General features: G+C 32.5%; 1 protein-coding gene across 1 annotated transcript; it reads left to right on the plus strand.

Moving 5' to 3' along the window:
• Nucleotides 1-20,845: 20,845 nt before the first annotated feature.
• On the plus strand, nt 20,846-21,806 carry LOC123667473. The gene is made up of 2 exons (XM_045601369.1): nt 20,846-21,148; nt 21,230-21,806. Exons 1-2 carry the CDS (start codon nt 20,846-20,848, stop codon nt 21,647-21,649), a joined length of 723 nt encoding a protein of 240 aa, XP_045457325.1. The 3' UTR covers nt 21,650-21,806.
• Nucleotides 21,807-27,837: the final 6,031 nt, after the last annotated feature.

Below are 27,837 nucleotides of genomic sequence, written 5' to 3' on the forward strand. Positions count from 1 at the left end.
GGGCAAAAAAATCCAAGTATATTGATCACGATATATTCAGATTGTAATCTTACGCTTTTGTTGAACACAATGTCACCATTAAAAGTTCTGAGCATCTTGCAAGTGATACGGTGTCTTATGAATTTATGGTTTCTCATCCAAGGACACTTAATAGTATATATTAATAATACTATTTCACTTGTGGATTTAGTAGCTTTCTAATAACGAAGAATTGTTAAAATCGGGGTAGTTTTAATGTTCAGTGGGTTAAAATATTTACGATAATAGTACAAACTAGTAAATAGACAATTCAAAATGTTTACAGTGCGATTCTTCAAATTTTCGATCACGGATTCAAAGCTTAAAACTTTTAAGAAATTATCTCGATAATTGTGCCGCAAGCAAAATTGTTTATGTGTTCTCGATTCGTCTGTATAACCACGACAGATCTACATCCTGGTACCTATTACTAACGGTCCCCGTCGGGATTTACGAAATGAACAGATCCTCGGCGCCTGTTATGAATATGTAATCTAAATTTGGAATTCTCGGAGTGTGAGAGCGATGTTTGCCGCAACTGTTTCGAACAAACATTTACTTTGGTACCACGAAACTTTGCGACGTTACGCTACACTCACTTGCTTAGCTTCACGGGGTAACATTCCTGCGGGGCTGGCGATGACGCCCGTTTTGATTAAATCTTCGCTACAACCTTGGTACCGAGTCCATCGAGGCCCCTCTCATAATTCAGTTTGAAACTTTTTAATTAGCTTTATATTTGTGTTTGCAGATTGAGACTTCGTTTCTCGGTTTAACATTAAGATGGCTGAGGTTTAGAAGTTACATATTAATAATGTCGTTCGAATTACTTTGGGGATAGTTTATATAAATACTGTAAAATCATTAGTACCTTTTGAAATTAAAAGTATATATAAATAAATAATTAAATATCTATAACATAAACAGGTCGTCTGTACCTAAGGGTCTTAAGCAAAAGGGTCCTAATGCTTGTGTTATAATTAACAGCTGGTTGATAGAGCTACATATTTTTTTCGATAAATATATTTAAATAATACTTATATAAATAACTACATTTATGTATTAAACTCAGACTAGAGATCGATAATATACAATGTTAAATCGTAAGTTCGTAATATATTTTCAGAAGAAGTATGCTTTATATATGTACTCGTTATTTAAAAACTCAAATATCATTCTCATAACACAATTAACAACAATCTCATAACAATGAGATTGTTGTTTATGATGATATGTTGTTATTGATAATTATTTTTGATTGAACTATTTAGAAATTACAACAGACAATAATATTTTCAAAATCTTATAGGAATATTTACAAATCCGTGTCTAGTACAATCTTATAAGACAGCGAATACTAACATTAACATTTCTATAAGACTCTCGGGAGGTAACAACATGCGGTTACCGTTGTACGAACGACAAACACATGACTTGAATTTGATCAGACCAAACTAAATTTTATCAGTTCACAAACATACCTGGCCGTTTGTTACCAGTAAATGTGATTTAAGACGCTCTACAAATATTGGAGTGCCTCTTGTTGGTCTCCCAGAGCATCTAATTAGGTAGGCTAGTCTATATTCAAACCGAATAGCAATGAACCCACTTGGGATCGAACTAACTACTGAATGTCAAAGTATTTGCAATAAAATATCTTTTAATACTTAAAACTATTTAATGAAACAACTTTTTTCGGATTTTATCGCGGTTTATTATTATCTTTTGATTCCCGACGTTTCGGATACTTTACAGCAACCATGGTCACGGGGGGAATGAGGTGTCAGACGTCCCAACGTTACAAAGTTATTCGAAACTACCCGACATACATCAATATCTTATATAGTCCTATCTACGCAGAATGTGCTAATTGAGTCTTTAATCTGTGGTGAATTATGCTTGGTTTTTGATTTAATTATATTAATAATGGGGTCCCAAGCAGGTGGTAATTGCCAGCCATCTTCTCTATTGAGATCTTCAAGTCCCCCCGTGACCATGGTTGCTGTAAAGTATCCGAAACGTCGGGAATCAAAAGATAATAATAAACCGCGATAAAATCCGAAAAAAGTTGTTTCATTAAATGAGTAAAATTCGCGTAAACATTAGAAAACTATTTGATGAGACGATTATATAAAACTTATTTTTAGAATTTGAAATAAAATTCTAAATTCATAATTTAATTTGAATTTGGAATTTGAAATACATGATAATTGTAACTAAATAAGAGTCTTAATACAAAGGGGTTTAAAGTAACTAAATTCTACATATGTGTATTTTATCTATTTTAAATGTAATAAAATTTCATATATCTCGTAGAGGTAGGACTTACGACTGGGGTGCGAGGGTGTATCATTTGCAACGCTATTTGCTTTACCGCGTGTTTGCTCAGCTATCGCATCAGTAAGTTGTAACCGAAATGTAACTTAGTGTCGTCGACAGATGCGTCACATTGTTAATTAATTTTGTGCTTAAGCTAACGACGTACACGCGACTTTGTTCGATTGGACGTGAGAAATAAAAGTAAATATTATTGGTAACATTTTACAGCACCGTTGCAACATTTTATGTTCTGCGAGACAATAAGTGAAAACACACCTTCGAGTTTCACATACACTGCTTTATGTAAATATGGTTTTTACAACAACGTTTTATTCGACTGCGTCAAAAGCAAAGTAATAACGTATTTTGAACCCACGTATGCATGTAAATTGCGCCGTCTATCGCCTATGTTCTGGCACCCGCAGGTATAATTCGACAGATATTAAATGCGTATTTGTCTATGATGTTGAAGTGAAAACAAATTACGTGCAACAGTAATGTCTAATTTAAAATATTAAAAATACTTCATTGCTGTATTAGATTAAGAAAGATAATTAGTTTTAGTCAGCTACATAGTACATTGATTAATTGAGTAATTATGATGTAACATCTCACGGCTGGGCATAGGCCTCGTTTTCCATATAGGAGATGTGTCAGATGTGCGAGTTGGCGGATATGCACGAGGCAAAATTTGTTTCTGAAGACCTTTTTAACTCTTTGTTGTATTCACTTGTAGCTTATGTTCCAAATGCTTGTGTCTTTTCTTCGTATCTCAAACGATGTTTATGTTAACCGAACTTAATTTGATGATGTGTAATTTATAAGTATTTATTTATAATATACTTAAAAATACCCAAATCATTTACGCAGACGACGTTGTGTCTAAAGATGCTGTATGAAGTTTTGTGATACTTATTGTTATTTATTTACAATACATTTACAACACAAAGAGAATCGGTATTGATATAAATAATTGTGTTTGCTCGCAAACGAAAAAAAAACCGACTTCAATTACATCGACGAGTAATACAACGTAGATCGACGAAAAAATAGTCAAGTAACAACGCATTATCAAAGATTACTCAAAAAGTAGTTATCAGATCTCGATGAAATTTAAATGAGACCACATGATAAACATCGGCTTTCGATTAAATTAAAAATCATTAAAATCGGTACACCTAATAAAAAGTTATTGCGGATTTTCAAGAAGTTCCCTCGATTTCTCTGGGATCCCATCTTCAGATCCTGGTTTCCTTATCATGGTACTAAACTAGGAATATCTTCTTTCCAACAAAAAAAGAATTATCAAAATCGGTACACCTAGTAAAAAGTTATTGCGGATTTTCGAGAGTTTCCCTCGATTTCTCTAGGATCCCATCATCAGATCCTAGTTTCCTTATCATGGTACTAAACTTGGGATATCTCCTTTCTAACAAAAAAAGAATTATTAAAATCGGTACATCCAGTAGAAAGTTATGCGGTATAATACAACGTAGGTCGACGAATAAAGCGTCAAGTAAAAACGCATTATTAGATATAGCTCGAAAAGTAGTTGTTAGATCTCAAATAAATTTAAATGGGACCAATTGGCACACAACACCTTTCGATTAAAAGAAAATTTGTCGAAATCGCTCCACCCAGTCAAAAGTTCTGATGTAACATACATAAAAAAAAAAAAAAAATACAGTCGAATTGAGAACCTCCTCCTTTTTTGGAAGTCGGTTAAAAATATCCCTATGATGGTATTTAAAATACCAGTACATTAGGGATCAATACGTCACATACAGCCAATATCTTATTTAATTATACAGAAATGTTACACATTCGTGTTACAGCAAATGCTCTGAAGATTTGTGTATTCGGACAAGCTTTGGACATAGAAAACATTGATCGATTTGTATTACTATGATCTTGTTCTATTTATAAATTGATTTACCACGTGACGCTTTGACAATTTATGCAAATTACAATAATACAATTATAGCATGCTAATTATTTATTTGTCTACATTATTTCGTTCTTATTAAATTTACTGACGATAAAATATTATGTTAATTTATTAAAAACAGCAAAAATGACGATATTACAATTTTATTATATGTATAAATAACATTCATAATTAAATCGACTACCAGCATGTTGGTAGCCACACATTATGTAATCTGGTTGTGAGATCGTCGGTATCATTATGTTTTAGTATATATTATGCCACTTTTATGAATATTCTATTACAACTTTAAAACTTTTATGATTATTCGAGATTAGGTATTTATGTTATACGTTTATTAATTTAGATCAACGTTTTATAAATAACTAGCTGAAACTGCGAACTTCGCGACCTATATTTTTTTGAGATGTTGTTTTTCTATTTTGGAATATAATATAAAAAAATAATAATTATTCGATTCGACGCAGTTGCTTAGAAGATATGTGCATATATCCATTTCAGCGATTCATTTATATTTCAAGAAAAGTTTTCTTTAATTTAATTTATCTGAGGTAGCAGCTGGGAATTTTCTGCTCAAATATAGAGCAGACCGACTGGGGTAGTACCTCGATCTTACAGAAGATCACAGCTATAAATAATACTGCTTTCGAGCAGTGTTGTGTGTAATTAGTGTGCGTCTCCTGTTGGTGAGTAAGGTGATCAGAGCTCTTGGGCGGAATTGGGGATAGGGTCAGTAACGCGCTTGCGATGCTTCTGGTGTTGCAGATGTCTATAAGCTACGGTAATCGCTTACAATCAGGTGAGCCATTCGCATGTTTGCCGACCTAGTTATATAAAAATTTTTTTATATCCAGCTTGAGTTTCATAGAGTTAGTTAGTCATTTCATATATTTTTTTGTGTACATTATATGGTTACAACATAGATTATTTTATAGTATGTGTTAAGATATATCAAAGGCATAGAATTTGCTGTTCGATGACCAGAATAAGGACAAAGCCGTTCATACTTTAACCAAGTGATCTTTAGGATAGTTTTTATCACTGGCCATCAGTCAGCTGAGAGTATTTAAGACGAGAAGTTAGTAATCTAATATTTAGGAAAACAAGTAACCCGTGAGTAAGTATTGGATGAAATTAATCGAAGTTCGGATTACGAGAGCCAAGGCTTAATCTGGCGAGAGTATCAGGACGCGGAGTTGTTATCTGTTTAATGTCTGGTAAACAACGGGATCAAGGGATAAGGAGCGTCCTTCCAAGCTGGCCCTCCGGCGCGGATTACTGGCGCTCCGAGGAAGATTGCTGCTCACGTCCCACATATTAACCGGAGACTCACTTAACATAATTAATATGTGAGCGCCAATCAAATGGGAAAAGTAAATACTACATAGGTACTCACCGGCCTTGTATATTACAATAACTTACGCGAATACATTTACTACGTTAATTAATACACAGATAAAACATAAATACTTGTAATTTACAAGACAGAGTTTTAAGATTAGAAAATCTCTAGAAACCCTTAATTTCATCAATGTACATGAGTTTTAATTATGTGTCTTTATAATCAATATTATGGTACGTTATTTTATCTAAAAACAAATCGGGACACATGGCACCAGAAGCATCAGTGTCACAATATAATCGAGAGAACAAGATATAGATTAATAAAACTAGATAGTGAATGTGTCGGAGCGGCGGATGGTACGAGTAGGTTCGGGACGGCTCAACAGGCTCAACCTCGTAATCGTCGTCTAACTGTTGTGGAACTCGTAATTGTCCACCGAGCGAGACAGCTGAATGCGCAACGCGTCTCAATCGGTGTCGACTTAAGACTCCATGCAAATTCAATTTCGTGCCCAAGCAATCCTCCACGTAAGGCCCAACCGAACATATTATTGCTGGATTTATCTTTATTGCAGCTGTAGAACACTCCAACTAACTTCGACTGTCGAACTTGTGCCATTAGCGAAGACACCGAGATACTGGATTGTTTTCGTAAGGGTGGAGTTGTAAGCTTATTGCTTTTCTTAATACCTTGCAGAATAGTTTAAATTTATTTTCAATCGATTACTGACATATTGCAAAATTACTATCTCGTTTTATTAATTTTATTAATACTTTAAAAATAATTTGTTACAATGTGAGACTACACAATAGAAATAATTTTGTAGATAGTTGTAATTATGCCAGTGACCTTCAAGTTCATAGCTACTCCTGTCTTCAAATTAATGCGTCGTATCTATAAATATTTTAAACACGCATATCATATAGGTATGCTACATTGGATGTGATTGAAATATCAACGCTAAGATTTTATTAAATTATTTTAATATATTAATATTTATAACGCATCAGCTTTCGCTCCGCTATGCGTGTTCATAAATTGATTCTCATAATAGGTCTTCTGCCATGCATATCAAAGTATTCTCTTATCTCTTACGCATATAGTTTTTCAATAACATCATACATAATTCACTTTAAATTGACTTCAAATACGATGAGGAAAGCGGTGTTTATGAATTTTATTGACTAGTGTTGTTAGTACATTACTGGTTTTTCGAGTTGACTCTGTCTAAGAAGAATAAAGGTACGCATTTTATTAGTCTTGGAATATTACTCTCATAGCTATATAAAATAAGCTTCATGATTTCCAAAATTTAAGAAAGTAGAGAAATTTTTGTCGTATTATAGATAGTTCGATATGGGTTTATTTTTATATTACTTAAACTTATAGATAGTAAAAACTTTTAGAATTGGACGTATATAAGTAGTTATAATAATATAACGTACCTGCTGATCCGGCTTATTCAATGCGAGCACTCAACATTTAGATAATGCTCCGAACGCTATTAAAAATACTACGTGTATAAAAAGGCAGGATGTTTTCGACATTGTCCACACAGAATTCAATTTAGAATAAAATAGCGCGACAAAACGCAAACGAATTCGTCGAGTGCTCATCTGTTATGACATAATACGCGCAATGCGTTCCATAATACCGGACCCGCACAAAAAGACATCAAACCTTTGTAAAGTAGACGTCACGAGGTAATCCACCCGTAAAATGTCCCAAATCACTACAAAAAGTAGCCGACAAAAGTGTTGTTGTATAAACGTAAAATGAAATTTAATAAACATCGAACAATAGAGGTTTGTAGACAGTTTTGGGAAGATCCAGATAGTGAATTGGAGATAAGCTGGCTAAAGGTTTGCGAGCAGCGCGTATGTTTGATGTCGCCTCTCGTCGCCGGAGCGTGAACGTTTTAGTGCAAAATTGCAAACGCTACCCTCTGTTGCATCTGGTAAATGTACACTTCATACAAATAATACTTTTAATTTCGTAGATGGATGACATTCTGTTATTGTGACAAAAATCACTTCAGGATTTTTGAAGAGTAATTAAATAGCCATGATGTATTGATGCAAATTGTTCTCGAGTTATATTTTTATTAGCAACTTTTTTATTTGGTAAAGATCAACTAGCAATTTAAGTTAAGGTTATGCATATATTATAGGTAAAGACTTACGCATTTCAATGAAAAAGCTAATATTTAAATTAAAATTTTGATTAAAATTTCTTCATTTGAAATATTTAATTTAAGAGAAATCGAGCAATTATCTCTGAAGTGTATTAGAAGATAAGTATCAAACGTTTCTATTTAACTTCTCTCCCGAGCACAAATTCCCGGAGCGCCATATTGAAATGTTTATAATTAAATTACATAAAGACGAAGAAAATTAATTTCACAGTACGAAGTGGCGAGCGCTTCGTTCCGACAAAGCGGAAGCGCTCAAAGGTGGCGCTGCCGTCGCTTCAATCCAATTTCAGAGATGTTTTTGAAAATTGCCGAGGAGTTGAATAATCACGTTATAACTTAACGGTATTAAATTTTATACGTTAAAGTGTTAATATTTCATTTCCAAGTTTAATTTAATTAATTCCAAACTTTGGAATCTTTTTGTTGCAAGCGGTATATAATTTTGCGACGAGTCTTGCGACTACGAGTAAGTATATATAAATGAAATTTGGATTTTGGAAATTTTAGATTGGAAAATATTTCGATTAAAATAATCAGAGATATAGTTTATTTTTTTAATGTTCTTAAGTTAATTTAAGGACGTAATTAAAAATGTATTCGTTGATAATATTCGCAATATATTACATCAGTGTATAAAATATTAAGACATTCAAATAGAATTAAGCAGCAGACTAGCTAGTTTTCATTTAATTATGAGATAAGCTGAATATCTTAAGAATAGTCACAACAGGTTACTCCTTGTACGCCTAATCCTTATAAGGCGGCAACCGGCGACGAAACAAATTGATGTACCCAAATAATTATTAATGCCTCACGAAATTTAATTGGAAAAGTTGAATTTGTATCGCGCTCACGGCGTAGGTGAGCGATTTCAGTCGCGGAGCGGCGCCACTAGGACTGTTTACGAGATAATTAATCTCAAAGTATTTACGGCTTTAATCGGGCACTCCCGCTCGAAGGGGGCGAATAATTTTCGTACGTAATAACGTTCCCACTGACAGATACCTTTGCGTGATACGATTCACATGTGAAACATTCGGTTATAACTATACGCACTTTAACTTTGAGCGTCTGTTTCACTTCTGGTTTATATCGTAATTAACAAGTGATTAAGAGTTCATATTTTAGTTACTACTTAATATTACTTGTTGTTTATTGTATTTGCCACAAGTTTAAGAAATATTTAAAACACAATTATAACAAGTGATTTAATTAACGTGATGATTCAGTTGCGCCACATTTATTATAATCATATTCCATTTTAATGTCAGTGTGCTTAAACAGAACCTAAAAAGCCACTAATAGTAGTTACAGTTCGTATATGGTTCGCCTATTCGATGATAGATGGCGCGCTGTGTATTAGTTTAGACTGATGTCAGTTTTTATAGTTCAGATTTCCACCACGTCTACAGCGCCACTTAAAATGATTAAATGAGCTTAATGTATGTAATGTGTAAATATTATAAATTATTATTTTTTGATTATCAAGTTAAATTAATATGAATATAATTTTAACAGCGCTGTATTTTTGCATGTGATAACGCATGGGCCGTTTAAGCTAATTAACAATAGATCGAATCCGAATGCAACAACAATGAAACACGAAGAATAAATGTCAATTTCACAAACGACGAGGAGGGTTCGGTTTTAAATCGAATTCCGTTTAATAATAGTACCGCGTTAGAGTTGAACGCACTCTTGATAGTTCGATAGTTTATTGTATTGTAGACATTATAATGATCTCATATTAGAAAGACTTCTCACAAATAAATTGAACGAGAATATATATATTTTTTTGTTTTTACTTATTTTAATATTAGATTTAATCGAGTATATAAGCTATGTAATTCTTTTGTTGTTAAGTTAGTAACTCTATAACATATTTTATTGAGGTATTACGACCTGCATTAACGTTCTAAATGTAAATTTATTATAAAAAGTTAGAATTATAATTTTTATTTTTTTATTCATCTTTTTACGTTGAATATTATTTGTTCGTATACAAATTATTCTAAAGTAATAAATATTTACGAATAAATGTAATTAACAGTAATTAATCTAAAAATGTATAATTATATTTAAAAGTTTTATACTTTTGTGTATATGTGGTAATTTGTGACTTGTGATTGTGAAATACATTCCATACATATTTCGTTTTAGTATAAAATACCTTCAAGTATTTAATTAGTGATTAACATTTATATTTTAAGGCAAAGCAATTTCCATTGCGTTTGTTTTCCCTGCATAAGATTGTTCACAGATTTGGTGACCATTTTTAAAAAGCTTCTCACCACAAAATAAACGATTGCTATTTAACTGCTAAATAGAATCGGACGAATCTCCTAACTGTGGCATCTGATTAAAATCTGCTCACTGAACTCGTTCGTTTAAAGTATAAAATGAGGTAAAAATCGAGAAAGCCTTAATGAGAAAAAAAACATTTCAATCTGGGTTTATGACCCGGACTTCTATCTTGCATATAAATTAAGTAAATATATCTTCATTGCAGGAGTTCATGACAAATGTAGTTTTAAGACACAACTTTGTTCAGGTAACACGTAATTCAATTTTATAACATAATATTTGTTTCGTAATCCAGATAAATATATCTGATATGCCTATTTTTATTTTGAATTATTATCTCTGGTTTCAATTTTTGTGAAATTAGTGCAAAATTTTGTCATTAATGCGACGGATAAAATTGGGATAGGGTACAGGAAGAAACATTTTGGTCAAAACGTTGATCACTCCGACGGGTATCTACTACTTCAATTTTTTTCACAGCCAAGCCAGTAAGTAAAGTAGTCACAGCACCAGCGAATGCATTATGTTGATAGCGGGAGTAGTGTCAAAAATGCATTTGTAACCTTAGTGTAAGTAAAGATTCATTTCTTCATTTCCTTCTAGTGTTAGCTAGAAAATAAATAATTATAAAATATGTAACAATAAACAATATAATTATTATGTAATATGCTTTCAGCGTATTAAGTTCTAAAGCTGGGTAAAATCATATAACACGATAAAGCAACAGTAAAGTTAACGTGGTCAACGAGAATAATTACCAGGGTCGGAGGGTGGCGGGCGTATGAGGAACTGCCCCGCTGACCACCCCCGTTGCCTGGCAACCGCCCAATCATCATAAACAGATAACCGCCATCTTATGTATTCTACTGAGTGGACAGGTGATTTTTATAGACTTGTGTTTATGAGAGGAAATTAGGTAAGAAATAAGCGAGCGTTCAAATGACAAGGAAAATGTTTTTGTTTTTTTCTTACGAGATATTCATGTTGCAAAATTTGCCACGTATTATGTAAACAAATGTAGCATATCAATATAAAAATATAATAAAATAGTGTTCTTAAAATACTGTACGATTTCTATATCAATAACAAATTCAAAATTGCAAATGGTATTACAATATAATAGGCATTACATATTCCATTACTGAACAAAGAACTCTTTTGACTTCCAAGTACCTATAGAGTCGAAATAAAGATGAAAGTTGCAATTAATTAAATTAAACTTTGATAAATTCTTATTTTTATAAATTACTAGTTTACTTGACTAACTTTGTAACGCTTCTATATTGCTATATCTTTTTTTATATATCTTTTTTGATATTGTTTTTCAAACCATGTCCTGATAATAACGAACAAAAAAAGCTATACAGTTTGGTGCAGTTTTACGAAAGTTATACGTTTCAGTGATTTATTTTTATTTATATAATACAAATCGAATAAGATTGAGTATGAAAATGGTAGATGTGTATAATTGATAAAAAAATAAGAATCCATTGCCTGAGCACTTATAAATAACAAGGATAAAGTCAGCGACGTTTCGGATGTAAGGTAATCCTTTCACTTGAGCATTTAACCCTCCGTTTAAAGTGTAAGCCGAGTGAATTTTTAATAAATTTCAAAGAGATGTCAATCGCGTGTTTTATTTTGCATAGGGCTTAGCGGCAAGGGTGCGCGAGTAGATTTCGCTGTAAGTCATTTGTTTGCGCGGAAAACCCTCCCGCGCTCCTGCATCGTAACTGCACTTATTTTTGACAGCATGTCAAATGATATTTTAATTGTTTACACTCATACTCTTATAAACAGTAGGGTATGTTTATATTTAAATATTGTTGTTCTCTTTTAATTGTAATTTGAAGGCAAAAGTAAGATTTATTATATCAACGTATAGTTAGTAATAACATTCTCCACAATTTGTAATTTGCGAATATTGAAAGAAGCTGTGCACAAAATAAGTAAAATACTTCAAACATGGTTGGTTATATATACTTCAGACATAATTGGTTATAATATGTATTACAATATAAGTTAGAATTTAGAATGTTTCTCAATGAACGTCGATAATATTCATTAAGAGTTAACCAAACTTTTAGCATTTACAAACAATTGTATGCTGTCGAGATTTACGTAACTGCTATTTAACGCAAACAAAACCGATTCAAATTATAGAGAAAGCATCGCAATCAGACCATATCATTTACGACGGGCCGCCGTTTAAAGGGCAGTCAGTTCTAACTTTAAAAAGGGTAATAGATGCATGTCTTGTAAGCTATTGTCTTAGGGTAAATGCTTCCGTGAGACCTGCGAGGTCCGATCGACCGATCTGACAATTTCAATTTGTATGCCGGCCACCGCAGCCCACCCCGCCAGTTCTCACGCCACTTTTACGTTTTACCTAATTATTATTTCCCTTTTAACCGACTAACACATGTTTGCCCATTAACTATTACGACTCGTGACTTTATTATAAAGTATATTGGTTCTTTCATATTCCTTCATTAAGGCCGACGACATTTGCATAACTATTTCCTATAGCGACAAACAATAGCCTAAAAAGGTAATATTATTTAAAAACTGTCATGTTTCCATGGTTAAACATTATTTTTAAAATGTAAAACTTAATTAAAACTACTTTTCATTGAAATATTTGAATCGGATATAGTTAACACGTTCGTAGAGATTTTTCCTTATGAGGCGACAAAGATAGTTCTATTTACCGTGTTTATGCTAATTTTAACATAAGTATTTTATAAAACTCGTCCGAATTATAGCATATATGTTATAGAGAATGATAATAGCCACTAATTTTTATGTTCTTATGTATCCGATATCCCCAATGAACTTAAGATAAGTTAGTGTTGTTTAAGATGAATGAACGACGCTCATGCCGCGGACGGAACCCGGAGCGAGCACGCTTCACCACCTACCTATTCAGGATGTAGCGATTATGGCGACGGTCTAATGATCGCATCCCGCTTTGGTCCTACATTCGCATGCATGTTTTTATAAAAGTTCTTGCTCTTCTTGCCTCACCGAGTACGGGACGGCACATAACGGAGACGACAGGAAACTTAAACGCATTATGATTCATTGTAAGCGTAGATTAAAATTATTCATGTCACATGAACTCGAGGACGAACATGAAATAATGCAATGCAATTTTATAATTCTCGCTAGCAACGCGCGTCTACTGGATTGTATTGCATTCCGTTTACCGATTTTGCGCTTGATTACGTGTGCTTAAATGGCTTTATTTAATTAAAACTGATTTTCTTTTATATTTATTTGAGTTTAACGATAAGAATAATTTTAATGTGAAAGAACGTAATCTGTAATTATTTTTATATGAATATTATAATGATCACATAGTCCAAAATTATTTATTAAAATATTTTGTTTACAAATTCTAAATTCTAATCATTACTCTAATAAATTAAGTAACTGCCAACTAGCACGTGAATTTGTATTATTATTATTATTTTTTAATTTTGTAGTTAAAAAAACTACAAAAGTATTATTTGTTATAGTAGAAAGTAAAAATAAAATATAAAGAATATTTAGGTTTTATATACCGTTCATGTCATTATGAAAACAAAACGCAAATTTCCATAATACCTACGAATTGTTATGGAATAAGCAATATTAAAAAATGCTGTTATTAAAATTAAAATACAGTACTTATGCAAAAACGATCACGATATATTAATGTATGTATTGCGAGAATCACATTAGTGACATTAAAATCCTCTCTGCATTCGTTAGTAGTGACTGTCTATGGCAAAATATGTGCACCGACTTGATTTTGCTATTCGCTCCGTATGATTTTCAGAAATGGCCGCAGCATATAGGCACTAAGGATACAATATTTTTATGCTGTTCGTTTTTCCTTAGCGGCTGTTTTTACTGTCATTACCTTAACTAAAGTAGGAAAATCGCTCGAGATGCTACATTCTAATGCCGGTTACAAGCCCGCGCGTGCGCCGCTACTCAGAGGGATTAGGGTTGTCACACCCGCTAATGATCTATGACAGGTCAGTGACTGTTTACATTTTATAGTTCAAGACCGACGTTTACACCATAACATATTATTTATATTTATATGCTATGGTTAGTGGTTGTTTTGTTAAAATATTTTAGTATGTACTATCGTATTAAGAAATAAACTTGTATATTTATGGCAACAAATAAATAAATAACAATTGTATATATTTTGTACATCAGAAAATAAGCCAGATCTGGGAAGCCTGGGACGTCACTCTATTATAGGCGTCACAATTAAAAAACCTTGTTAAAAAACATTTAAAAACACTAAAATAAAAAGCTATTTTTAGGCGTATATAGTCACAAAGCTACGTTAATTATTTTATATTATTAATATCAGTTAATTTTATAATACATCAATGTTCTCATAACTATAAGAAAACCTTCTCAAAATGTTAAATTATAGTAATATACTATACAGTATTCCAGATGGTATGAAATTTGAGAAAAATATTTCTTGTGAAAATATTATTACAAATATGTGCTTAGTTATATGCAGTAAAAGTCAAAAAATAAATGGTATATAAATAACGTTGTCTATTACAGTTTGTGGGATATAATTATTTTTGATTAAATGACAGCCCTAGTTTTTTGTGATCATATGGATATGGCGCTCCTACTTATCTTTATGTTTTAATAAAAACTTATAATGATTATTAGCGTTTTTGGTTTTTTGTTTATAATTATAGGTTTATAGTTTATAATTAATATGTAAACTTATTAAAAATATGCCCGTTTTAATAAATTCAATACATTGATATCATTTCGAAGTTATATTTCCGGTCACCACCCTATCAAACATTATTTGCATTTTTAAACTATAATAAACGTATCATCATTATTAAGAAACTAATTTAAAGCATACATTTTCCGGTCGATTACACAAGGACGTCGTAAAAAGGGAGAAGTCTAAGTGTTCGGCACGCTAATTCGAGAGAGCCAGCCGGAGTGTCGGTGTACGATGGCATCTTCATGGCTTACAATAGTAAACAAATGTGTCGCGCGGACGCAATTACACTGACGGCAGGTGCGGGAGAGCGTCACGCCGGCCGGGGCCGGGCGCCGGCAAATCGCGCGCACATCACGCTCCGCTACCTCCGGACTTATGCTAATGGTCCCCGCGCCGCGTAAATTGGAGTGAGCTTGCTGCAAAACAAAATGCGTCCGCCTCTTTATCTTATTACTTCAGTATTGGTTGGAGCTATGCCTCTCCATACCGTACTTTTAATCCCTCAAACTAGCCTCTAAGTTGGCGCCTTATAGCATATTTTCATTCGCGCCGGATAGGAGAGCCGTTCGTCCAGCGAGTGCAGATTAGCGAGCCAGGAGAAATTCGAATACAAAAACTAGCGCGGGAACGAACGTGGAACCGATTAAAAGGCCACATCACGATTTTGTATGCACTTTGCACTCACTCGATCTCATGAAGGTAGGTACGGACTATTCTAGTGGCAGCTTTTATTTTTTTTCTCGTTCTCGAAGATTATTCAAAGGTGCCTTATAATTAAGGTGCTCGAACTTTGTTTTTTTGCTTTGTTTCCTTCTATCGTTAAGGCGTATTGTTTCTGTCGATGAGAGCTACTTCTTTTCTTTCTCGGAAAACTGAAATGATGTCGTTCAGGTAGTCGATTAATATAAATCCAGTTATAGCACTATTCGAGTTAAACAGTGGAACGAATGTTGTCTTATTATAAATAAGAATACAAAATCTAAGTCGAAGTAGCGCGATGATCGAATATTCATCATAGACCAACTATAATAGAACCCATCAACGGTGGTATGTGGTATTACCGCGGCCGCGGCCATGTGGCATCACATTTCATATAATAAGACTTGAATACATCGCACCGTGAAATGTGTCGATACAAAAACTTAACGAACTATAACGTGTGAATCGTATTAAAAAGATGTTTAGTCATTCGACTTCATAAACGGGTGGCATTTGTCGTGATTAAATTTCAACCATTAGGACACCGTTACGCGATCGATAGATATAAGCGGATAATGTGCACCTACAATAATCCGGCAAATAGAATTTCGGTTGCGAAATAGCTTTCCGTTATCTGATAATTTAGTTATGGAAACATCATTCGGTCTCGCGATTGTTGTTTGTTGTGGTATTGCGTTTCAAGTGATTGATGTACTCTCGATTGTTACATGCGAATCGTTTATGTTTGCAATTATTATTGCGATACAAATTTATGTACTTAATAGAATTTTTTTCCTTGCAAATACGTGATAAGTTACGATTTTTTTTCTAGGATGTATTAATTATATCATCATTATCATCATTACAGCCTATACAGTCCACTGCTGGACATAGGCCTCCACAAGTTTACGCCAAAAATAACGTGAACTCATGTGTTTTGCCCATAGTCACCACGCTGGGCAGGCGGGTTGGTGACCGCAGTACTGGCTTTGTCGCACCGAAGACGCTGCTGCCCGTCTTCGGCCTGTGTATTTCAAAGCCAGCAGTTGGATGGTTATCCCGCCATCATTATATGCTTTATTGATTTTCATCCTAAACCCATCGATTGTTTTTATGTTAAAATTGATAAATATAGTTGATTTAACATTAAATTTATTATTAACAATACTAATTGTTAGTGTACTTAATATCTACGATTTTATTTTTGCGTTACCCACACATTAGGAATTCTAAACATTTTTGAATATCATATCAAAAATGTTAGTGTACTTATTTAAAGTATTTTATTGATATTAATAATTTTGAGCGCTCTCTAATAGGGAAGTGTTATATGTGTAAAAGAAAACTCAGGTGATTCGTAGAGTGCCGGCACGTAGTCCCGTTAAAGTAAGCAATTTTGTTCAATTGTCTCGCAAAGCGAAGCCCGCCAATAAACAATCGCTCATATTGAATGAAAGGAAATGTCTGTCTGGAAATTAGCTTCGTAACAAGAGAAAACCTTTAAAGCCAGTCGTTTATTATATTTGAACTGTTTAAATTGTAAAAAGCGTCAGGCACTAGCAACGAGCTAATGTATTTAGCATGTCACTTAATGAAGTAGGTACACGTTTTTAATTTTGTGACAAAAAATACACGCCATCCAATGAGCAGCGATTTCACGCTACCATTTAAGTTACTTTTAAATTACTGTTTTTTCTTTGATTACATTTGTATTGAAATAGTATACAGATATAATTTCTAGTAAATGCTGTCGCACGTGAAACAAATTCTCGATCTTCGCGAAAATCTCGTAAGAAATAAAAGTCGACGGATAATCCTATTTCAAAACGCATTTCACATACAAATACCTTATTTCAAGTAAAGTACGAACATTATGCTGGCTGGTTCGCATTTAAATTATTCCAGCGGATCGTTTATAGGCCATAACCGAATTTGGGAATTAGCTATAAAACAACATTTGATAGGGGCAGGCGCGGGCGGTGCAATTTGAATGTTTCGCCCGTTTCAAACTCATTGGATTGCGAGGCGCGTGCAACGCGTCGCCTCCTGCTTGCCACCTTGCCACCTCGCCAGCCACCATTGCTGCTTTATGATACTGCAGTCGCCGAACTTTACCTTGATATAATTTTTAATATCACTAACCACCATATTCAAATACACATTCCTTAAAAGGTATAAAAGTTTCATATTTTTCAAGAAAAAACAATTTTTTCGATCGTCGTAATAAATTACCCGCAATAAAAGAAAACAAATTCAGTACATGTTTAATATGTATACACATACATATTTAATATATATACATTCGATTATCGCTTGTATACACATACATATTTAATACATATACATTGATCTTGGTGCTGGCTTTCCATCTATCAAAATGCAAAAAGTATTAACAGGATCTTATCCGTTAAAAACATAAATTACTTATTAATAGACTCGTCATTTCCATACACAATCTGTGAGAACAGCCAGCGTGATACCATGTTTAATAACATCAGCATTCTGAGGACCTTTTATAGAACGTGCTCGGCACTGCTCCTTGGGTGCTTCGTTATGGAAAACTTTTATGCTAATTTATTTCAGTTATTAACTGATGGATTATTAATTTCTTGCGTAATGATATCCATATACTTATTACAGATAACGTATTGCCAGCATACCGTACTTTTTTGTTCTCAAACGAGTAGTCAAATATGTACTTAGATAAATTAGTTCCATGAAAGTAGGTTAAAAAGAGTCGTTTCATTTCTATTTTGTTTGTTAATATCTTTTAGTTGTCGCCCATATCAGATGCAAATCAATTTAAAATTGTATAGTGATATATATATATGTATATATTTTAATAAAATAATATTTACACAATCACTTAATTTTATAGTCGACTTTTTTTCTGCGTAAACGCTTAGAATTCATTATTTTTAACAAATATATTTACATGTCATCAAAAGCAGGTTATACCGTTTTATAAACATATAAAGCCCAAAAGATTTGACGAATTATTTCCCAAACTTTTCAAAACGTACAGTCAAAGTTATGACGCTGAAAACCATTAGACGTTAGATAATCAGTTGCAAACACTTGTATCAAACGATCGCGGTCAGCCACGAATAATGTATAAATATAATTAACCGTCGTGACTAAAGAAAGAGTTCGCAGCAAACGAGCTAGGAATTGTTTAAAGGAAACTATACTTTGCAGCGATTTAAATTCCATTACGCTGAAAATAAAATGCCAATTTGAACTTTATATCGTTGTTGAAACGTTCTGATAATTTATAAGACACCATTGAACTAATCTAGATAACTTGCGAGTTGATTCAGTTTCGTCTTTGTACTTTTAATTTGCGATAACTGTGTGTGTAATACAATATTGTTAATTGTAACGAGTAGTGAGTACCTATCATGATGTCAGCTTACTGGCTGTTTGTGTATACTCTTTAGGTTAATAGCACTTAAAATAAATGATTACAAAGAGTACCTACTATTACATTTTGAAATAGTATTTTTTACGTATAATAAGCTTTTTTTATAATTAAAAGTTAGTTAAATTAGTTGCAAATTTTATTTTTTAGTAAATTTTACTAATTTACTTTTACAGGAGTAATACTTTATTTTCTAACAGCCTTTTCTGTTAAAAGTTTTTGACTTTGTTTAATAGTAAGTACCTAATTTTTTTACTAACTACGAAAATGCAAAAAAATATAAGTAGTATGTTTACTTAAAAAGCAACAAAGTTACATGATTTTTTTTTTCAAAACAAACTTAATGCGCGTTGTAAAACAACAACACAATACTTTTTTAAATCTCATAAACCATGTTGTCTGTTGAATACATAATCAGGTGAAAGTTATAGTAGGAAGATAAAAAAAATTGATAGAGATCAAGGTCAAACTACTGTTTAAAGTTTTACGTGCTAACAGAGTCGGCTGTTTTATACAATAAACTGTTTTTATAAGCTGTGTTTATTATAATTTCATGCTAAAGATATCTATTATCCATGATTATCATATAAAGAAGTTTTAAACATTTGTTTGTGTGTCTGTAATGGAAATTTAAATTTTTTCATCATTGATATAAAATTATAACATAAAATGAAAACAAAATCTTATCAAGGAAATATTATTACAGTTCATTTTTGTCTGTATAATTTACATTTTAGTACTAGCTGACCGACAGATGATGTCCTATCATGCGAATTGTCAAACACGTAAAGTTCAGTGATCATACGTTTTATGAAATTTTCCAAATTTCCGTATAATTTTCTTAATTAAATTCATTCCATAAAAACCTTTTTACAAAGTATTAAAAACTAGACCAAAGAATCGGCTATAATCGGCCTAGCCATTCTTGAGTGTTAAGCGATTCATTTTTATTTATATAGATTAAGGTAATGTTATTGTTTTACAAGTGCATATAAGTAATGTTATGGTATGTACGCCGATTAAAATATTGTTTAAGCAAGAAGATGGAACAATGGTAATAAATACAGCCTGTAGGCGATGTGTTCGACGTTTCGACGGCCGACGTCCGACCGTCACCCGTCGATCAGTTCTGCTCATTGCGTACGTTGCACAATTGTTCCTTCCCTCCAATTTCAGACTAAGCACCGAGAACAATCATTGTTATTATAGCTTCAGGCTTGAAACCGTCTTAGATTTTAAAATATATATCTACTAATTTTATATAGCTATCACGGAGTTTCCCATGCTTGGCACTTACAATCTTTTAAAGGGCATTTTTTAATGACGTAATGGCTGTTATTTTTTATAAGATTAGGTCGGCAAGCAAGCATACGGCCTGTCTGATGGTAAACGGTGACTACCTCCAGGAGCTCTGTCTACTTACCAGAGAAACATAACACTGCTCGAGAACAGTATTACTTAGGTGTAATCTTTCGTAAGGTTGAGGTACTTTTCCAGTCAGGCAGCTCCAGATATCGAACAGGATTTCTTGCTGTGCCCTATCTCAATCGAACTGTACCTATAATATTGTAATGTTTTAAAGTAATGTTACGATTAAATAAATTGACAATGTGGCAACATTATGCATACACCTGATATCGTTATCAATATTTACTTGGGTAATAATTATTTGTAGGTTAAACGATTTTAAAATAAATACTTACAAAGTGTTTACAACAACGATAAACAACAATGATAAAAATTGCGTAAAGTAAAAAAAAATCGCTATAAAACGCACACGTAAAATCGATATAATCAATATTATTAAAACGTCGACGCCTAAAACATTAACAATGTTTAAGTATACGCTTCGTATATTTGCTTTTGTTTTCATGGCACTGTGTTGTGAAGGAACGGTGGTAAAAATTCCAAATAGAAATGAGTTTACTTCAGCAGAAGATTTAGAAAATGAGCTACCAATACCGTGGCAGGATCATGTCACAGATTTCATAAATCTAGTTGATGTCGAGAAAGTTTTGGACACTGTCCTTAAGTATATCGATGACCCTGAAGTGATGAGGTTTGTTGGATTCTTTTTAAGCCCAAATTTTAAAAATATGGTCATGGAATTCGAAACAATGGATGAGTTTAAAGAGGTAAGTTAAATAATTCAAAAAAAAAAAAAAAAAACTTTTACTAAATTTGTTTATATTTCTTATATATAGTTGAATTTTCAGGCTTACTTGTACTTGGCGTCTAAAGGCTACGACGTTGGAGATGTTATTGATGCCGTAAACAAATTTTTAAGTTTACCTATGTTCGATAAACCCGTGGAGAATTTGAGAAGCAAAAATGGAAATGTTTCAAAATTCATAGCAGACCTTGTTGAAACAATACCTCTGAAAGATATGAAAGAACTATTAAAGAGTAAAGTGAAAAAATACCCAGAAGTTGCGGAATTTATCGAAGTTATTAAGTCAAAAGAATTTATTGATATTATAGAAAGAATGCTCAGCAGCCAGAAGTTCGGCGAATTTAAGTCTATCTTCGAAAGTTACGGCGTCGATTTCAATTCCCTTTGTGTAATTATGAATGAAGCGATTGGAGATGAACATGAACATTTTACTTGCGGACGCACTGAGATTGAATATTCGTAATTTAGTTGAAAATAACAGTGTTTGACGATATTTAAATTACCTGAAAATTAGGCTTTCCTTTTACTTCACTATTCTTTTGACCGTAAAATAATTAGGCGACAAAAACTAATTTTCTAACTTTAAATTGTTCGAAACAATTCCTCAACTAATAGCGGTAGTATCGAAATTTAAACATAGCAAGTTTGGAAATTAGCTGCCTATGTCGTTGGTAGTTAGCTGAACTCATTACAGAAGTCGTTTATACAACACGAGTCCGCACTCAGCCGCGTCCGGGCCCTTGCACCCCGGAATAACCGATCATGTGGAATACTTGCTAATTTTGAGGGTCCCGTAGACAGTATGGAAATAGAAACGTTACATTATATTTCATTAACGTATTATTAAATTGATTTTGTTGAAATAAATGCGCATCTATTAAAAGAAAAGAAGATTTTATTTAATCTCTCCTGTATGTCCTCTAGTTTTGGAATTTCCTTCATGTGGTATTTTCATTTGTAACTTATTAAAGAATGACACAATAACATAAACAGTGACCAGCTTATTAGCTGGTCACTGTTTATGTTTAATCAAAGTATTGTTCCATATAGAGTTGAAAGAAACTTTATATATTTCTACAATATAAAACACTTTTTCTTTCATGAATATATTACAAATAATTGTTTTTGCTGGCAAACGACGAAAAACCGACTTCAATTATATCGACAACTAATACAACGTAGGTAGACAAAAAAATAGTTACGTAAATACGCACTATCAAAGATTACTGCAAAAGTTGTAATCAGATCTCGATGAAATTTAAATGTGACCACATGATAAACATCGGCTTTCGATTAAATTAAAAAATCATTAAAATCGGTACACCCAGTAAAAAGTTATGTGGATTTTCGAGAGTTTTCCTCGATTTCTCTGGGATCCCATCATCAGATCCTGGTTTCCTTCCATGGTGCCTAAATAGGGATATCTCCTTTTTAACAAAAAAGAATTATCAAAATCGGTTCATAAATGTGGGAGTTATCCCCGAACATAGATTATATATATATATATATACGGTCGAATTGAGTAGCCTCCTCCTTTTTTTGAAGTCGGTTAAAAAGGGCAGTTGAACATCGCAACACTGTTGTGATCTTAAGTGTTTATTTACAAATATTTAATTACTACGCATACTTTTGTTTTAATTTTTATTCTATATTACCAAATAAATATATGTTTTACTTGTTTTTTTATCAAATTTAGCGCGTGTTTTAATCGCTGTTGTGAAACAGAATTATCTAAATAATTTTTTATATTTTTTATCAATGCTAATATTTATTAGGTTAAAATGTTGTTTTAAAACATCTTGACATGCTTATCACATTAATTCTAAGATGACTTGTTTTAATAACGGCGGAAACAGCGATACACATTCTTACATTTCAATAATATTCTTGTTCATCTTATCAAATAGCAATAACTTAAAATACAGAATCACTGTAACATAGAAGATAGATAATCTAGTTAATTTCGGACTTTCCCATGGAACTTGAAATAGCTTAATAGCTATCTACAATCTTTCTATCCAGTTCTTTAGTGTATTTGATACAGTTAGCAGCTTAAGGGGCTGGAATTGTCGATTTTCATAAAATTTCGTAATATGTAAGTAGTATACGTGTTATACTATAATACAAAATATTTTACATTATCTGTGGGTTCCTACTACAAAAATTACTGTAACTTTTCCGTTCTTATAGGGTGGTCGAATCTGACACACAATGATTCATAGAAATGTTTTTACACGACTTTTATTAAAATTGCCAGTAGAGAGAACCCTAATATTAACTCAAACAAATTAATTTTCCAAACACGCAATGGCAACACTATTAACTTCATAAATGAGTTGTGTTTCCTGATAGCTCTCACTTATTATCGTACCGGTTTTCTGTGGTTTTAACTTTTTAACTCAGTTTTTGTTCACTCAATTCCTCGTTTAGATGGTTATCGGTTTAGGGTAGGTATAGTTAGTTCTCTATGCCAAATGTTATGAAAATTAATTTACTATATAATTGACTATCATTTCTACTGATCATGTTTTACATAAGAAACTAAACTATAGTTTATTATCAATGTTGTAAATTGATTTGAATGTTGATAAACTGTAATAACTGAAAAAATTAAATATAATAAAAACTATATGTCCGTTTATTTTCATTTGAAAAAAAGTGAAATAGTGTTATAATAAACTGGTTGTAGTTTCAAGTAGCTCCAATAAGTATTACAGATGATCTGACCCAATAAGTTGTATATTTACGGAAGTATGAAGATAATTTTTGTACACCCCACTGAGCTAAGTGAAGGCAGCGCGCAGGAAGTGGGCTCATCTGCCGCTCAGCATCGCTTCCTCCGTCGCAGCTTCCTTTTCCGATCATGGGCACATGACGTACGACCCGCCCCTTTCGATACGATGTTTTTCTGAGTACCGAGCTTTGATCTCGCAATTTATTTGCTTGTCAATTTCAGGAAAAGGACACGCGGCGCTCTATGCCTCGTATCACATCGATAAATCTTATCATTATTGGAAATGTAAATATTATTAACATGATTCTGCAATATTACGTCTTGTTAAATGGTGTGATAAAATCTTGATAAAAAAATCTATTATGTCATGGATGTTACGCTCCTGAAATATGTTCTGATTTATTCAATGTTAAAGTTACTTTTTAACCGACTTCCAAAAAAGGAGGATTCTCAATTCGACTGTATTTTTTTTTTTTTTTATGTATGTTACATCAGAACTTTTGAGCGGGTAGACCGATTTTGACAAATTTTGTTTTATTCGAAAGGTGGTGTGTGCCAATTGGTCCCATTTAAATTTATTTGAGACCTAACAACAACTTTTCGAGTTATATCTAATAATGCGTTTTTACTTGACGCTTTTTTCGTCGACCTACGTTGTATTATACCGCATAACTTTCTACTGGATGTACCGATTTTGATAATTCTTTTTTTGTTGGAAAGGGGATATCCCTAGTTTGATACCATGATAAGAAAACTAGGATCTGATGATGGGATCCCAGAGAAATCGAGGGAAACTCTCGTAAATCCGCAATAACTTTTTACTGGGTGTACCGATTTTGATAATTTATAATTTAATCGAAAGCTGATATTTATCATGTGGTCACATATAAATTTTATCGAGATCTGATAACTACTTTTTGAGTAATCTTTCATAACGCGTAGTTTCTTGACTATTTTTTCGTCGATCTACGTTGTATTACTTGTCGATGTAATTGAAGTCGGTTTTTTTTTCGTTTGCGAGCAAACACAATTATTTAATACTGTTTTCAAGGAGTATTGTGTTCCTGTTGGTGACTCAGGTGATCAGAGCTCCTGAGGGGATGGGGTCGGCAATGCGCTTGTGATGCTTCTGGTGTTGCTAGCGTCTATAAGCTACGGTAATCGCTTACCATCAGGCCTTATTTGCCGAGCTAATTGTATAAAAAAAATTGTTTTGTTCCGGTGAAAGCTGTTTAATGGCTAATAAAATAAATACACACAGTTTTTAAAGTTGACGGATGAGTTTAAGGCTTAGGTTCTAATGATTTAAATTTGTGACGTTTTTTAGGTGTGGTGCTTTACATGTTACAAAAAGATTGTACACGTGTACGACTATACGTTCTATGTCATATAAATGTAAAACGAACGTCGCAAGCGATTGCATGTACAAGTTTCAATCAATCAGATTAATAGTCATAGCATGTTAATATTCCTCAATAAAATTTTGAAATGCAAAAATAATTTTGAAATTAAATCACCAGCTGATGAGTTCAGCTCGTTAACCCAGAATATAAATTAACTAGAATATAGTATAGGTAGAAACAGAATAAAGAGAGATTTATGGCTATCTAGTATAAAAATACGTCTTTTTGTGACTAATGAAATTGTCTGTAAATTACAAACAATAAATCGAGGCGTGAAAACTGGTGACATATTAGATAATGTAGCGGAAAGGACAGAGGAGATTATTAATTTGATGCATCGGGCAGATAGTCGCTAAGACGGGCCGCGATCGCATGGGGTGTGATCGAACATGTGGACAATCTTTTACGCTCATCTGTACACTCACCCTTTTATTGATCTACGCTGAGCCATTGGAGTAGTGTGGATCGGAGTAGGAAAAAGAAGTACAATATACATGTTTTATTACTTATACTAGAAACTTAATTTATATTGAATGTTATGTTTTTCTAAATTAGATAAATCTAATCTTGATCTTTATTTTACTTTATCATTTTCGGCAATACTATGAAAACTTAATTATTAATAATTCGATTATTTATTTAAATATGCTATACACTTATCTACTAGAGCAATTTTTGTTATTGAAAAAATAGGAACTAAAATTTGTGATCATAATTATGTAACTAGCAACCCTGTTTCGAGGTATTAAATTTGTTTTACTTAAATTATTATTTATAATAGTATATATGTAAAATCAATTAATAACATAATTAACATACATCCATATCACAGTTTGAGACAAACCCAATTAAAATGTTTGAATTTCCTAATTGAAAAGTGCAAATATGTAGCATTCATTAAATGTCAATTTTGCATTAATTAATTTATAATAAAGTAGTAATAAGTGATAAATGCTTAATGTAACTTTGAAAGGTCATATTAGACACAATTTACTAAAATGACGAAGTTTACTTTTTTTATTTGATATTTTACAAGGTACGGGTAATATAGGTAGGTCCATTTTATGATCTCATCTCGTTGATTAGAGTCCAGGCTTGGGGTGCAGGGAAGAGAGCGTGAAATTGTCTGCTCACTTCTGTAAATATAATTTCGGCGACAAAAGGACTATAAATGATATACTCAGGGTCTCGCTGCAAGTGCGTGTCACATTTCTTGTTATACGAATTTTAAAATTAAGTCCGTGTTTGTTTTTGAGGGCGGTTTGACTAAGACAAAATTTGAAAAATACGATATGTTATTACAAAAATGATATAACTGATTTAAATTGTGTAAAATAATAACGATGTATCTAAGATGATCACGATAGCATAGCTATGTATATCATCCTTCAGTTAAGTGTACTATTTAGATAGGTATATGTTTAGATTTTTAATATTAGAATTTTATTATAAACTTAACCTTAGGTATGTTGTACCTTAAAACGATATATTTATTTATTTAAGCATACTAACAATATACATATTTTTACATTGATATAAGCACATCAGGTATACAGTAAGGTCCTTAATACATATATCAATAACTAGCATGCATAACATTCAATTTGTTTTTGCGTATATGCATCAAAATTGTAATAATTCAATAAATAAATAATAAATAACACAAGTACATGCAATTCGTTGCTCTGGGTTTCACATAAAATTAAAACTAGTCAGTTAATGAAGACTTGTTATTTATTGCGTATTGTATATATACCTACACGGTAATAATCATTTTTACAGATACATGTACTTCAGGCAAAAATGATTAATGGAGTATGTTTAGAGAGGAGAGAGTTTATTTTAGGATATAACCAAGTGATCAATTTTTGTAAAGTAATTTTGTGTTTTACACTTTTATTGTTCTTGCTCGTTCAGTTGAAGAAATATAGTTAAAGTTATTCCGCAATCCGTACCAGATTAGCGTGGCAGATTAACAACAAAAGCGTTCGATGCTTTTTATATCTATATATAAATAAAAATGAATGTTGCTAAGCGCATAGCTCGAGAATGGCTCGACCATTTCGGCTAATTTATTTTTTTGTATGGTCCTTAAGGCACACGGAAGATTTTAATACTAAAAAATAAAAATTAAAAAAAAAAATAATTTTTACTATTTACTTTTGGCAGAACGAAGTCAGTCCGGGCAGCTAGTCTATATAAATAAAAATGAATGTTACTAAGTGCATAACTCGATAATGGCTCGACCAATTCGGTTTTTTTGTATGTTCCTTAAGGCCTGCGGAAGGTTTTAATACTTAAAAAAGAAGTTATTTTTACTATTAACTTTTGACAGAACGAAGTGTGTCTGGGCAGCTAGTTTATAATAAAACTGTATCTGTGACTTGTTATTAAAATATTAACTTACAGGTTTTTTGTCACAGTAAAGAATAGGTTTTATGAGGTGTGCTTTAATCAAAGCAGAAATTCAAAGTACAGGATATGTCATAAGGATATACATAAAATATTTAAACA

Source organism: Melitaea cinxia, chromosome 3 (genome assembly GCF_905220565.1).
Source record: "Melitaea cinxia chromosome 3, ilMelCinx1.1, whole genome shotgun sequence".
Taxonomy (NCBI): Eukaryota; Metazoa; Arthropoda; class Insecta; order Lepidoptera; family Nymphalidae; genus Melitaea; species Melitaea cinxia.